Source organism: Camellia sinensis, chromosome 14, assembly GCF_055761805.1.
Source record: "Camellia sinensis isolate YWXY chromosome 14, ASM5576180v1, whole genome shotgun sequence".
In the NCBI taxonomy this organism is placed as follows: domain Eukaryota; kingdom Viridiplantae; phylum Streptophyta; class Magnoliopsida; order Ericales; family Theaceae; genus Camellia; species Camellia sinensis.
This window is the reverse complement of record NC_138974.1, coordinates 61,129,182-61,142,092: the sequence shown is the minus strand read 5'-3', so window position 1 is coordinate 61,142,092 and position 12,911 is coordinate 61,129,182. Positions and strand designations below refer to the sequence as shown.

The following is a 12,911-nucleotide window of genomic DNA, read 5'->3' as shown; positions in this document are numbered from 1 at the left end:
CATATGTTTTGTTAAAAAAAATTCACAAAATATTTTGATGATCATTTAGTACCAACAAGGTGTTATTAACTTTTATATACAATATCACTTTCGTATTTGCATTTGAATGAAAAATTTAAGACCTCACGAATCGTTTTAAACTTTTCTCTTTAACAAATCAATCAATATTCTTCTTTATTCTTTTTAACAAGAGAGTAACTAGTTTACGTTTATGAGAGATTGTGACCATTTATTTTACTTGAAGTTAAATTTTTTGTTAATGGTTGAAGAATTGAGATAAACCCCCCCCCCCCCTTCTTTGCACAATGGTAACCTCTGTTCTAAATTTTTTATTTTTTTATTTTTCAATCTCAAAAATGGAGTTGCGCTTCAAAGAACATTGTAGTAGCAAAGGGTGCAATGAAACCACAAGTCAAATTTTTGATAAATGCAAATGGATCATCAAAAGTAAAATGACAATCTCTTCTCGTGCAGTTCACATAATGGATTTAAAGCATTGACTAAAGAATTAGATGACTGATTAACCCACATCCACATGTCTCATCATAACATCCTCATAGAATGAAACAAAACCAGAAGTTCGGTTTGTACAACAAAATTGGATATTGGTAAACCTTTCAAAATATATAAGCCTACACACCAAACAAAGTAACGCCGGGAAACCAAGCAAAACAGATCCTAAACACTAGTACAAAAAGAAAACTGGAAAAAGAGAAACAAAAGCCATGTTTTCACCTCAGTATTGACTTAAGGGCATAGACATAATGCTTATCAAATTTTCAGAGATGGGAGAAATTTGCATTTCCAAAATATGGACTTCATGGAATCTTTCAGTATGAAAAGATTCAATCTTACTGGCAGGATTGTTCCCAAGTCAATGCTAATAACTTAAAAAAGGGCCTTGAGGTGTGCATTGAGCGCGAAATATAATTTTGAATTCATGCTATTCTGGTGTGCATTGAGCGCTTATCTATGTACATGAGTCCATGGCATGTCATAAGGGCCTTGAGGTGCCGTTGCAGAACCGTACTGGGAACCAGCTTCAGAACTGCCTTGAACCTGTAATAGAGAAAACACAATAATAAGATATTTAAGTTAGTCCAACATTAGTTCTCCATCTACTTCTGGTATTTGTTGTATGGAAGTTTAATTGATATACTACTGCAGCCATCGCAGCAATGAGAAAGTGAACATTACACGACACTTTAACTTTAGAAAAGCTTTCTCTGCCAATAATGTCACTCATTCAACTATTAGGCCACTAATATGCAAAAAAAGGAAAAATATAGTAGCAAAGAATTGTATGAATTTCCTGGTTTAATTTGCAAATACGATGCTATAAGAATTCGGTCCAATGGGCCGGATACCGAGTTATAAAAAAAAAAAAGAAAAAAAGAAAAAGGAATTAAGAATATTATTGTCAAGGAGGGAGAACAAGTGTAGAAACTTCATTCAAGTTGGCAATGCTAAAAGGAAACCATGACAAGAAGAACACATTAAAAACAAGGGCCAGGACAATGAGAAAAGCTATTAACGACTATGATGAGACAGACCTATGTTATTGACAGAGTTGTCTAGCGAGCGGAAAAAACATCAACCTATTAACAAACACAATATATGTTCCCAATGTTGTATAAAAGTGCAACAAACACTTGATAGCAATGCAAGGCTTGAATAGCAGACCCTGCATCATGGTCGTTTTTGCTGTGGATATTGGTCTCTCAAAATGTGAAGCATCATTGTGGTACTGGGAGAAAGTTCTGAGTCTGAAATACTTGCAAATGTACGTTAAAACAAGAGTAGGCACTGAGCTAATTATTATTAAAAGAATAAAAGTCCTATCAACCAACAAATTCAGCTAATTAATGATTTCTTGTATGTCTCGTTATCAGATAAAATGTTAACCATTTAGGATGCACAACTGCTCATGTGGATTATGTGGGAGGTCTAAAGAATCCCTAACTAAAGAGTGAAAAGCATAACAACCAAATCTAATATCCTAGATTTCGTAATGACAGATAAAGGATTCTGAAAGCTGAAAAATGCAACTTGGCTGTGGGTCTAGCTAAAAAGAAGGGGAGTAAAAATGCAGTTCTGCACTTCAGCCTTAATTTATAAGAAATCTAACTTTGGATCTGCTGTCTGTCTCTCACAAGCAAGTAAAAATCAGGCAGTATAACATAATATACAGCCATTTCCATCCGGAAACTGGCACCCCCTGCGGTGGGGTCCTATCATTCATGTAGTTGGTATAATGATGCATGCAAATTAAAAGAGTTATGATTTAAAGAACATATGCTTAATCGATATTCCTATAATCATCAAATTATAGAGAGCATTTATGTTTATGCCATCAGAAAAACTTCTTATCTTTTTTCACCATTTGATATTTTCATTGCAACCACAGTCATATCCTTTGCGTGTTTGCACTAATACCAGTGGTTACTAAAATGAGTCAAATTATATGTTGATTGTCAAAACTCATGACCCAAAAAACAAAAAGAATTTACAAACTAAGGAAAACAAAACAAAAAAAATCAGAAAGCAATGAAAATAAAAAAAATCCTGACATTAATCGACATTGATGACACAAAGGCCTCATAGAGTCCCCCAACAAACCCTAGTAGGAAAACAAGTGCGTACAACGAAACTCCAAATAACATTTTTGAGTATAGGTACAGGGACACATCTGTGATTTCCTTATGTTAAGAAATATCAATTATTAAGAAAAACTAGCAGTCACAAAATCAATTTTAATACTTGTGTTACCACTTTTTTTGAAGGGAGTGTGATTTCCTTTTTAAACACTACAAGATTTGTTCATGCAGATTACATTGGTAATGGCTCAACTACTGATAGAAACATTGATGTTGGTAGCCATGGCTTGGTTGAATAAGACATCAACTTTAGAAGGCCAAACAAAACCTATGCATCGCATAATACTCAAAGAAGGCCTTCTGGCCAAAAGGGATATCCATGACAGTGAATTCAGTTCTATTTTATATTTATATCAGGTCTATATGTTGCTTGAACAATTTTATTATGTTTCCCAAGGTTTCATGAGTAAGAGGTATTTTGGTGAACTTCTAAATCGCTGGACATGGGCTATAGCAATAACCCATAGGTTGTTTAAAAGGTCAAGTTATGATATATGATCTATGTGGTCGAATAATCTTATCTTAATAGTCAAAGAGTCAAGCTTTCCTATTTCTTAAGTCAGACAATAAAAGTATCATATATAACCATTTAACCTTTCCAATCAAAAGATTTGTTGTTCGATGTACCTTAACTTGGGGAGTGAAGCATAGAGAATCATAGATGAAATTCCTACGTTCTCTTCTTATTCTTCTGCTTTGATTTTCTACATGTTACTCAACAACCAGACCCTAAAACCAATCTTTATCCCCAGAAATCCTCTTTAATAAGCCCAACCTCCCTTCATTGATGATCTAGACCTAGCAGCTCAAACCAACAAAAAGTACTCAAGCTACTATTCATGGTACTGATCATAGGCCTTACAAACCTTGTTTGCCTTTAGTTTCATCACCAAAAACCTAACGTACCAAGCCCTAATCAACTATATTCCTTTCCCAATTGTCTAATCCTTAGTTTTCACAAAACCCCTATAATTACTTGCTGCCTTCAATCTGTAGCAACTCAAAGTCTAGTAGCTTGACGCTCCAAAATATGGCCAGAATCCATTGCTTCCCTTCAATAAACCCTACGATTGCTTTTCATCAATTAAAATCCTAAACTAATGAGCTTTCCACAAACTTAGCCCACTGTAAACACCAATTGTAAGCAGCATAATTTTTCTAAATTATCTATTTTCCCCTACATCAAACCAACAAGGACAATTTAGAATAAACACCACATTTAGGTAAAGATAATATATATGTGTATATATGGAAGAGACAAATATCAATGAGCACATACCTGATGCAAAGCATAAGGATCAGGAAATGAACTCCCACCGTACCCCATTTCAGGGTTTCTGAACCCTGCGGCATATCCAGGACCTGCATATGAACAATTCTCACAGTTCACTGTTTGGATGTGCTAAAACATTCAAATTCCTGATGTTGAACATTGCATCAAACCAAGCACAGCACAAAAACAACAAACAAAGAGTTTGAGATAAATTACTTGGAGTCTGCAGCAGCTGCCCTTGCTCTCTTCTCTGCATTAGCAAGTTCGGCACGTAGTTCCTCAATTTCATGATCCATGGAGATCATACTTTTCTCCATTGCCTCACCTTGTTCAAGGTTACTAGCATGTGCCTCCTTTTCATATTCAATAGCAGCCCTGTTCGTATTCATTAATCGATTACAACACTCAAATAAATCAGAAAAAAAAGGCCAAAAAGTGGCAGACAAATGTATAATGTGGTAAACATCAATTACATAAATATACCTCTATAAGTTATATTAATGCAACACTAAATGCGATGAATGATGATGATGTAGTAAGCTATACATGACAAAACTTCGATCTAATGCATTGAAATGTATGAATAGATTGCATTCAAAAGATGCATAGAAATCATTTGAAAATAACAACAAAAAGTAAGTCCACCAGTAACCAAGATCACAATGTGTCTGTTGCCCTCGGAGAAAGTGAACTTTTAATGTGTTTCTCCAATGATTAAATACATGGATTTGCACCTTCAAATGCAACAAATTAATTTTTTTTTTTGAAAAATTAAATCGAATAACTCCATTTTGAGAGAAAAATCGAACTATCTTTTGCTATGAATATTGAATTATAAACATACACACAGATATAGAGAGAGATTGATGAGTTGTATATGACCTTCCTCTTTGAATTTCTTGGTGCATGGTCTCAATCTGAGCTTTAATAGCATCCCATTGCTGCAACTCCAAGTGAGCCCTCACAAGGTCACCGTCGATCCCTTTCAACTCAACACTAAGCTCTTGCCTCGCGGCGCTCAATTTCTGTATATCAGCTCTCACCTGAGCAAGCTCGTCGTTGAGAGAATCGATCGAGCGGACCTCGGTCTCCATCTTCAGCGATCGCTCATAGACCTCCCGCAACTGAGCGTCAGTCTCGGCCTTGATGTCGGCGGAGGCGGCGGATAGGTGGCGGAGCTCGTGCTCGGCGGCGGCGAGCTCCTGCTTGAGAGCGACGTGGGTGGCGGCGAGGCGCTGGTTGTCGAGGAGGAGGGATTGGATTTCGCGGTGGCGGTCTTCGAGTAGGGCGGCGGCGGCGGAGGGAGGAGGAGGGGCGGGGAGGCGGTGGAGGAGGCGAGGGTCGTTCATTAGGGCAGGGTGGAGTCCGGGGAGAGGCGCCCTTTCGAAGGGCATGTCTCGGAGTTGTAAGGCATTTGGAGGGAGGTAGTTTCTTCTGGCCATCTTCTCCACCGCTGTGTGATTGTCTCTCTGTGCCTACTACTGCTTTTCGGCTTTTATTAGTCTGCTACCGTGTTTCCAGCGGCTTTTCCCATATAAAGCTTCTTTTGCATCGTGTTTTTTAAATTAGGCCTAGTTTTGATGAATTTCTTAAACTAGAGTAAAGTTTTATTACAAATCGTGTTTTCATTGGTTGGAATCTAAAATTTGATGAATAATAAAAGTGCTATTGCAAAACGTACTTTTAATTAAGAAATCGCTATTTCAAATTACGCTTTTAACATAAAATTTTTTTTCTAAAAAAAACGTTATTACAAATAGCGTTTCTACTGTTGAAATAAAAACCAACCCACACTCTGACACACACCCACGCACAAGCATTGAAATAATATAATTTTTATATATAATAATAATTTATAATAATCAATTATATAATTTTTATAATTTTTGTAAATATAAATTATTTTTAGGTTATGGATGGTTTGATTTATAATACGTATGGAAAGGGTAAAAATTTTATAATCAAAAATAATTTTTGTAATTTTTATAATTAAAAATAATTTATAAATTATTAAAAATAATTTATAATATGTATGTATTATAAAATTTTTTATAATAATTTATAATACGTATGTATTTACTTTAAATAAATTATATATAATACGTATGTATTATATATAATTTTTATATATTTATTTAAAATAAATTATTTTTGATACGTATGTATTATATATATAATTTTTATATATTTATATATTTACTTTAAATAAATTATTAATAAATATATTATAATTATTTTATAAAATAAATTATTAATAAAAATTACTGATTGTAAAATAAATTGATTACTTTATAAAATAAATTGATTATAATTTTTATTAATAATTATTTATTATATATTTTTAAATAATTTATAAAGATTATAATCAATTTATAAATAATTTTTCCAATTTTTATAATCAATTTTTACATTCGTATGACAATAATTTTTATAAATTATTTAAACCATACGTATGTAAGGGTAAAAATTTTTAGGTTATGGATGGTTTGATTTATCATTTATCAAAATTTTTACCCTTAAACCATACGTATATAAATGTGAAGATGGGTTTACTGTAAATGTAAATGTGAAGATACGTATTAAATTATTTACATACATATTAATTATAAATTTTTATAAATTATTTTTGAATAATACATACGTATTGTAAAATGTGAAGATGGGTTTACTGTAAAAAATTTTAAATAAAAAATGTAAAGATTTAAATAATACATACGTATTATAAATTATTATAAAATTTTTTATAATACATACGTATTATAAAATTTTATTAATAATTTATTTTATAAAATAATTATTATATATTTATTAGTAATTTATTTAAAGTAAATATTTAAATATATAAAAATTATATATATAATATATACGTATTATAAATTATTTTTGATAATTTATAAATTATTTTTTATTATAAAAATTGTAAAAATTATTTTTGATTATAAAAATTTTTACCCTTACATACATATTATAAATCAAACCATCTATAACCTAAAAATGATTTATATTTACGAAAATTATAAAAATTATATTATTTCAATGCTTGTGTGTGGGTGTGTGTGTGTCAGAGTGTGGGTTGGTTTTTGTTTCAACAGTAGAAACGCTATTTGCAATAACGTTTTCTAAAAAAAATAAAATTTATATGCACAATGAAAGCGCGATTTCAAATAACGTTTTCTTCACAACAAAATTTTATGTTAAAAACGCGATTTGAAACAGCGATTTCTTAATTAAAAGCGCGTTTTACAATAGTGCTTTCACTATTCATCAAATTTTGGGCTCCAAACAGTGAAAGCCCGATTTATAATAGCGCTTTAGCCTAGTTTGGGAAACCCGTCCAAACTAGGCCTAGTTTGGAAAATAAAATGCAAAAGAGGCTTAATATGAGAAAAGCCCCGTGTTTCCAATCAGCGCTTGGCTGTGCTGAATGCTGATATGTGTTGCGTTGTGTTGTGTTGCTTTGGCATAATTTTGGTTGAGTTTTTATATGTATTTTCAAATAATTTGAAATATTAAAGTATGATTTTGAAATTAATTTTTTTAAAGACGTTTCTATTTTGATGTTTTAGGGTTCAAAACAAGATTTTCAGCGAAAAAAAAAAAAACTAGTCATTTCAATTATGACATAAGTTCGAATGTGTTGAATCGGGAAGTGGACTCATTTTAGAGACAATAATAACAAAGGTAGAAAGCATGAAAAAATAAAGATGAAAAGGCAATTATTTAAGGTATGTTTCTGAGAGGGAGATTAATGATATGGACTTTGTGCCAGACAGATTTGGGCCGGGTAGAGTTGTGCCGGACAGATTTGGGTCGGACAGAGTTGTGCCGGACAGATTTGGGCCGGGCAGAGTTTGGACTGAGTGTGTGCCACCCCGGACCGAACAGAAACTGCTCGGCCAGGAAGTGACCGGTCGGACCAGGATGCTCGGTCCGAGGATGGTCGAAGCCAGACAGACCGAGTGACCGGCGCCCGGAAAGGCGTGGTCAGCCGAGGTAGTTGATTGACCGGCAAAAAGGCCGACCAAAGGAGGTACCCGGGCTAGGCTTTGCCGGGATGCCGCCTAGCCCGGTCCTCCATGTGTTTGTCCGGTTAGGCGCATGGGTATGAAGCATGGCATGGCCGTGGTAGAGCAGCTCGGCTGCCGAGCTCCAGCTGTGAAGTCAGGCAGTTGAGATTAGGAGATGTTTAGCAAGGTCTATGCTGACAGATGGGATAGCAGAGCCACGTGTCAGGAGATGACTGGGAGTGGGTAAGGGGCTCAGAAGGTATATAGGCATGTCTGCGCCCCCCATACGCGACACACGAACACTCTGTAAGAAATTTCTTACACTCAAACACTCTCTCCCTTCTCTCTATCCATCCTAAGGTGTGTGCTAACTTGATCGTCGGAGGGTTTTTCCGGCCACACACCGCCGGGTAGCTCACCGTTACTTGCTCGCAGGTGATCGGACATCGACGGAGCTCGGAAGAAAGGAGTACGGGCTTGCCGGAATATTTGCTCCCCGTACAATTGGCGCCGTCTGTGGGAAGCTTGACAGACAAAACCTTGTCTTCCAGGTTCATCTGATCGCCGTCCATGGCGAACAACGACGAGTTTCCGTTGTCCGCCATCGACGGAGCCACCCCGGAGTATACCCGAAGGAGAGAGGGACCTCCTACTGTCCACCCAATGGCTGACTTGGGAACGCCCACTGGCGGACAGTCGGGAGACGCGCGGGATAAGCGCGGAAGAAGTCATGGTCATTCACGGAGTCCAGACGGTCACCGGCGGAGGAGAGACTCACACGCCAGACGTCTGGAAAATAAGTTGAGGGACCAAGACGCTGTCATCCGGCGAATGGCGGCGGAGATGGAGGATCTGAAGCGGCATGTCAAAGGGAAAGGTGAAGCTAGAGTGGGTGACCACAGTGAGCGCACCCCATCCCGCCGTTCAGGTGGTCAGAGTCAGCAACGCATTCCATCCATTTCTATTACCAGAAGTTACCAAGTTAGTGATTCCGACGTGCATGCAGAGAAGTCTAGCGCGCAAGACAGCACCTACCGGCCTTCACGTCCGGTGACGACTTCGAGGTACTCTTACTCCGCTCATTCAGAGGATTTGCGGGCGGTCTTAAAGGAGCGGGTTCGTCGGCGCGAAGCTCAGAGGATACCGGCGTTCCAGCGGCTATCCTACGGGGTTCACGCCAGCGAGGAGGTCGGAATGCCTCCACCCCGCCAAGCAGCGCCACTCCTAGTGGATTCAGATTTGGCCAGGTTGAGTGCCACCCCTTTCTCCCTGGAAATAGAAACTACACCGCTTCCGGCAGGCTTCCACCAGCCAAAGTTCGCGCTTTACGACGGGAAAACCGATCCTTACCTGCATGTGAGCCACTTCCGACAGGTTATGGCCGGACATAGGCGAAATGACGGACTTATGTGCCTGATCTTCCCGTCAAGTTTAGGCGAGCTGGGCTTGAAGTGGTTCGAGAGGTTGCCGGAAGGGAGCATACAACGATGGCATCAGTTGGCCGAAGCCTTTGTGACGCGCTTCAAAACTAACACAAAAACACCAAAGGAAGTCGATCATTTACTTAGTGTCAAGATGGAACCGAGCGACACACTGAAGGCATACAACTCGAGGTATTGGGAAACCTTCAACGAGATCTTGGATTGCCCGGTCAACCTTGCAATCACGCAATACAAGCGCGGTCTCCCGCTCGGACATAGGCTGAGGGATTCGCTTACAATGAACCAGCAGACATCCATGTGGCACCTAATGCAGCGCATCAATGAGCACATCCGAGTAGAGGATGATGCGGCGACGTCCACCGCGGAGACAACCTCAATGGCAACGAGTAAGTGGGCGACTGGGTTTTAAGGAAGGTCATGGGCAACGCACTAGTGCCGGGTGAAGGCAAGCTAGGGGCAAACTAGGAGGAGCCTTACAAGATAACCGGGCAAGGGGGCATACAACTTAGAAGATTTGGATGGCAAAGGCGTACCCCGGCCATGGAATGCGGCCTTATGTAATTTTTTGAGGGACTTGTTTCCCCTACACTTCTGAATGCAAATACTCTTTTTGTCAATGTAATAGAAGTGAATTACTTTTGCTGAAGAGCTTTGTTGTGTCCGAAATAATAGTGGATATGGGGCCTACTCTTCTGTTCCAGCCGAGATGTTTTACTCCGGCTGAAGAGTTGATGATTTGCTCAACTGTAAGGTTCCAGCCGAGATGTTTTACTCCGGCTGAAGAGTTGATGATTTGCTCAACTGCGAGGTTCCAGCCGAGATGTTTTACTCCGGCTGATGAGTTGATGATTTGTTCAACTGCGAGGTTCCAGCCGAGATGTTTTACTCCGGCTGAAGAGTTGATGATTTGCTCAACTGCGAGGTTCCAGCCGAGATGATTTACTCCGGCTGACGGGTTGATGATTTGCTCAACTGCGAGGTTCCAGCCGAGATGTTTTACTCCGGCTGATGAGTTGATGATTTGTTCAACTGCGAGGTTCCAGCCGAGATGTTTTACTCCGGTTGAAGAGTTGATGATTTGCTCAACTACGAGGTTCCAGCTGAGATGATTTACTCCGGCTGACGGGTTGATGATTTGCTCAACTGCGAGGTTCCAGCCGAGATGATTTACTCCGGCTGAAGAGTTGATGATTTGTTCAACTGCGAGGTTCCAGCCGAGATGTTTTACTCCGGCTAAAGAGTTGATGATTTGCTCAACTGCGAGGTTCCAGCCGAGATGTTTTACTCCGGTTGATGAGTTGATGATTTGCTCAACTCCGAGGGTCCAGTCGAGCTGTTCTTGTCCGCCAGGAAAGAAGTCGCGGAGCGGACCTTGCTCCCCCTCTTTAGAGTTCCTTGGCCGAGCTGATCTTGTCCGCCAAGAAAGAAGTGGCGGAGCGGACCTTGCTCGCCTTCTTTGGAGTTCCTTGGCCGAGCTGATCTTGTCCACCAAGAAGGAAGTCGCGGAGCGGACCTTGCTCGCCTTCCTCGGAGTTCCTTGACCGAGCTGATGTTGCTCGCCAAGAAGCAAGTCGCGGAGCGGACCTTGCTCGCCGACCTTGGAAGTTCCTTGACCGAGCTGATGTTGCTCGCCAAGAAGCACGTCGCGGAGCGGACCTTGCTCGCTTACCTTGGAAGCTCCTTGACCGAGCTGATGTTGCTCGCCAAGAAGCACGTCGCGGAGCGGACCTTGCTCGCCGACCTTGGAAGTTCTTTGCCGAGCTGATGTTGCTCGCCAAGAAGCACGTCGCGGAGCGGACCTTGCTCGCCGACCTTGGAAGTTCTTTGCCGAGCTGTTGTTGCTCGCCAAGAAGCAAGTCGCGGAGCGGACCTTGCTCGCTGACCTTGGAAGTTCCTTGACCGAGCTGATGTTGCTCGCCAAGAAGGAAGTCGTGGAGCGGACCTTGCTCGGTTTCTTAGTGCGGTCACCATCTTGCATATTGAGGACCGAGGAAGTATTACCCCGATCAGGATAGGTAATCCCAGTCACGCTTCAGCGGACGAAATTAAGGGGCAATTGAGAGGGAGATTAATGATATGGACTTTGTGCCAGACAGATTTGGGCCGGGCAGAGTTGTGCCGGACAGATTTGGGTCGGACAGAGTTGTGCCGGACAGATTTGGGCCGGGCAGAGTTTGGACTGAGTGTGTGCCACCCCGGACCGAACAGAAACTGCTCGGCCAGGAAGTGACCGGTCGGACCAGGATGCTCGGTCCGAGGATGGTCGAAGCCAGACAGACCGAGTGACCGGCGCCCGGAAAGGCGTGGTCAGCCGAGGTAGTTGATTGACCGGCAAAAAGGCCGACCAAAGGAGGTACCCGGGCTAGGCTTTGCCGGGATGCCGCCTAGCCCGGTCCTCCATGTGTTTGTCCGGTTAGGCGCATGGGTATGAAGCATGGCATGGCCGTGGTAGAGCAGCTCGGCTGCCGAGCTCCAGCTGTGAAGTCAGGCAGTTGAGATTAGGAGATGTTTAGCAAGGTCTATGCTGACAGATGGGATAGCAGAGCCACGTGTCAGGAGATGACTGGGAGTGGGTAAGGGGCTCAGAAGGTATATAGGCATGTCTGCGCCCCCCATACGCGACACACGAACACTCTGTAAGAAATTTCTTACACTCAAACACTCTCTCCCTTCTCTCTATCCATCCTAAGGTGTGTGCTAACTTGATCGTCGGAGGGTTTTTCCGGCCACACACCGCCGGGTAGCTCACCGTTACTTGCTCGCAGGTGATCGGACATCGACGGAGCTCGGAAGAAAGGAGTACGGGCTTGCCGGAATATTTGCTCTCCGTACAGTTTCGATTATATAATACACTTTGATATGATCAGGATTTTAGTTCATTTCATTTTGTCTGAAATGGATAACGAAAACTATTAATCAACTCAAACAATTGGACAAGAAAGTGAACGAGGCAAAGAAGTCAGAAAGTAAGCAATGATCCTTGTTGTTGATGTTGCATGAACATCCAACTGGCAATGAAAGAAGATTTTTTTTAAAATAAATAATTCAACAAAGTGAGTTTAATCTAAATGACTAAATTTTCAGAATGTTTGTTGTTTTTTAATTTCAAATCCATCTTTTAACAATCCATCGCATATTTGACAGAAGTAACCAAGTCAATTGGTTGAATTTTTTATGTTAATTCCAAGTACAATCACCATCATCTTCATTTTCTATTCCAATAGGGTTGGTTGAAGTGCTACATTTTGTTTTTTTTTTCTGATGATTGTTCTCAAATCAGATTTAAACTCCGATAACGAGTTTAATTTGATTAAACTATTGGAAAGAATGACGTACAAAGATTGACATTTAATAACAATTACATCAAATTGTAAAGTAAATCATTTAGTATTATTGTTTGCAAACTCATTTACTAGTTTGAAGCCATAATGTCATATTAGATTCCAGTTAATTATAGTTGGCCAAAAAAAAAAAAAAAAAAAAAAAAACAGAAAAAAAAGAAAAGCATAAACTTTCATCTTTCTATATATAT

General features: G+C 39.9%; 1 protein-coding gene across 2 annotated transcripts; it reads right to left on the bottom strand.

Moving 5' to 3' along the window:
* Positions 1–536: 536 nt before the first annotated feature.
* LOC114310588 (protein FLX-like 1) lies at positions 537–5,450 on the bottom strand. Of its 2 annotated transcripts, none has more exons than XM_028256636.2 (4): positions 4,813–5,450; positions 4,147–4,305; positions 3,937–4,019; positions 537–1,059 (listed from the first exon to the last, which is right to left on the bottom strand). In XM_028256636.2, the coding sequence occupies exons 1-3, from the start codon at positions 5,370–5,372 to the stop codon at positions 3,986–3,988; spliced, it is 753 nt and encodes a 250-aa protein (XP_028112437.2). In that variant the 5' UTR covers positions 5,373–5,450; the 3' UTR covers positions 537–1,059; positions 3,937–3,985. The 2 variants fall into 2 exon arrangements, with proteins under 2 accessions (XP_028112437.2, XP_082763460.1); XM_082907334.1 differs by having other exon boundaries at positions 3,937–4,035; positions 4,158–4,305; positions 4,813–5,397.
* Between the last annotated feature and the right edge of the window lie 7,461 nt (positions 5,451–12,911).

Coding starts and splice junctions, on each gene's coding strand:
- LOC114310588 (XM_082907334.1), bottom strand. CDS start 5,372: ATGGCCAGAAGAAACTACCTCCCTCCAAATGCCTTACAACTCCGAGAC. Junction 4,306..4,812: donor CAAGAAATTCAAAGAGGAAG/GTCATATACAAC, acceptor GAATACGAACAG/GGCTGCTATTGAATATGAAA. Junction 4,036..4,157: donor AGAGAGCAAGGGCAGCTGCT/GCAGACTCCAAG, acceptor GTGAACTGTGAG/AATTGTTCATATGCAGGTCC.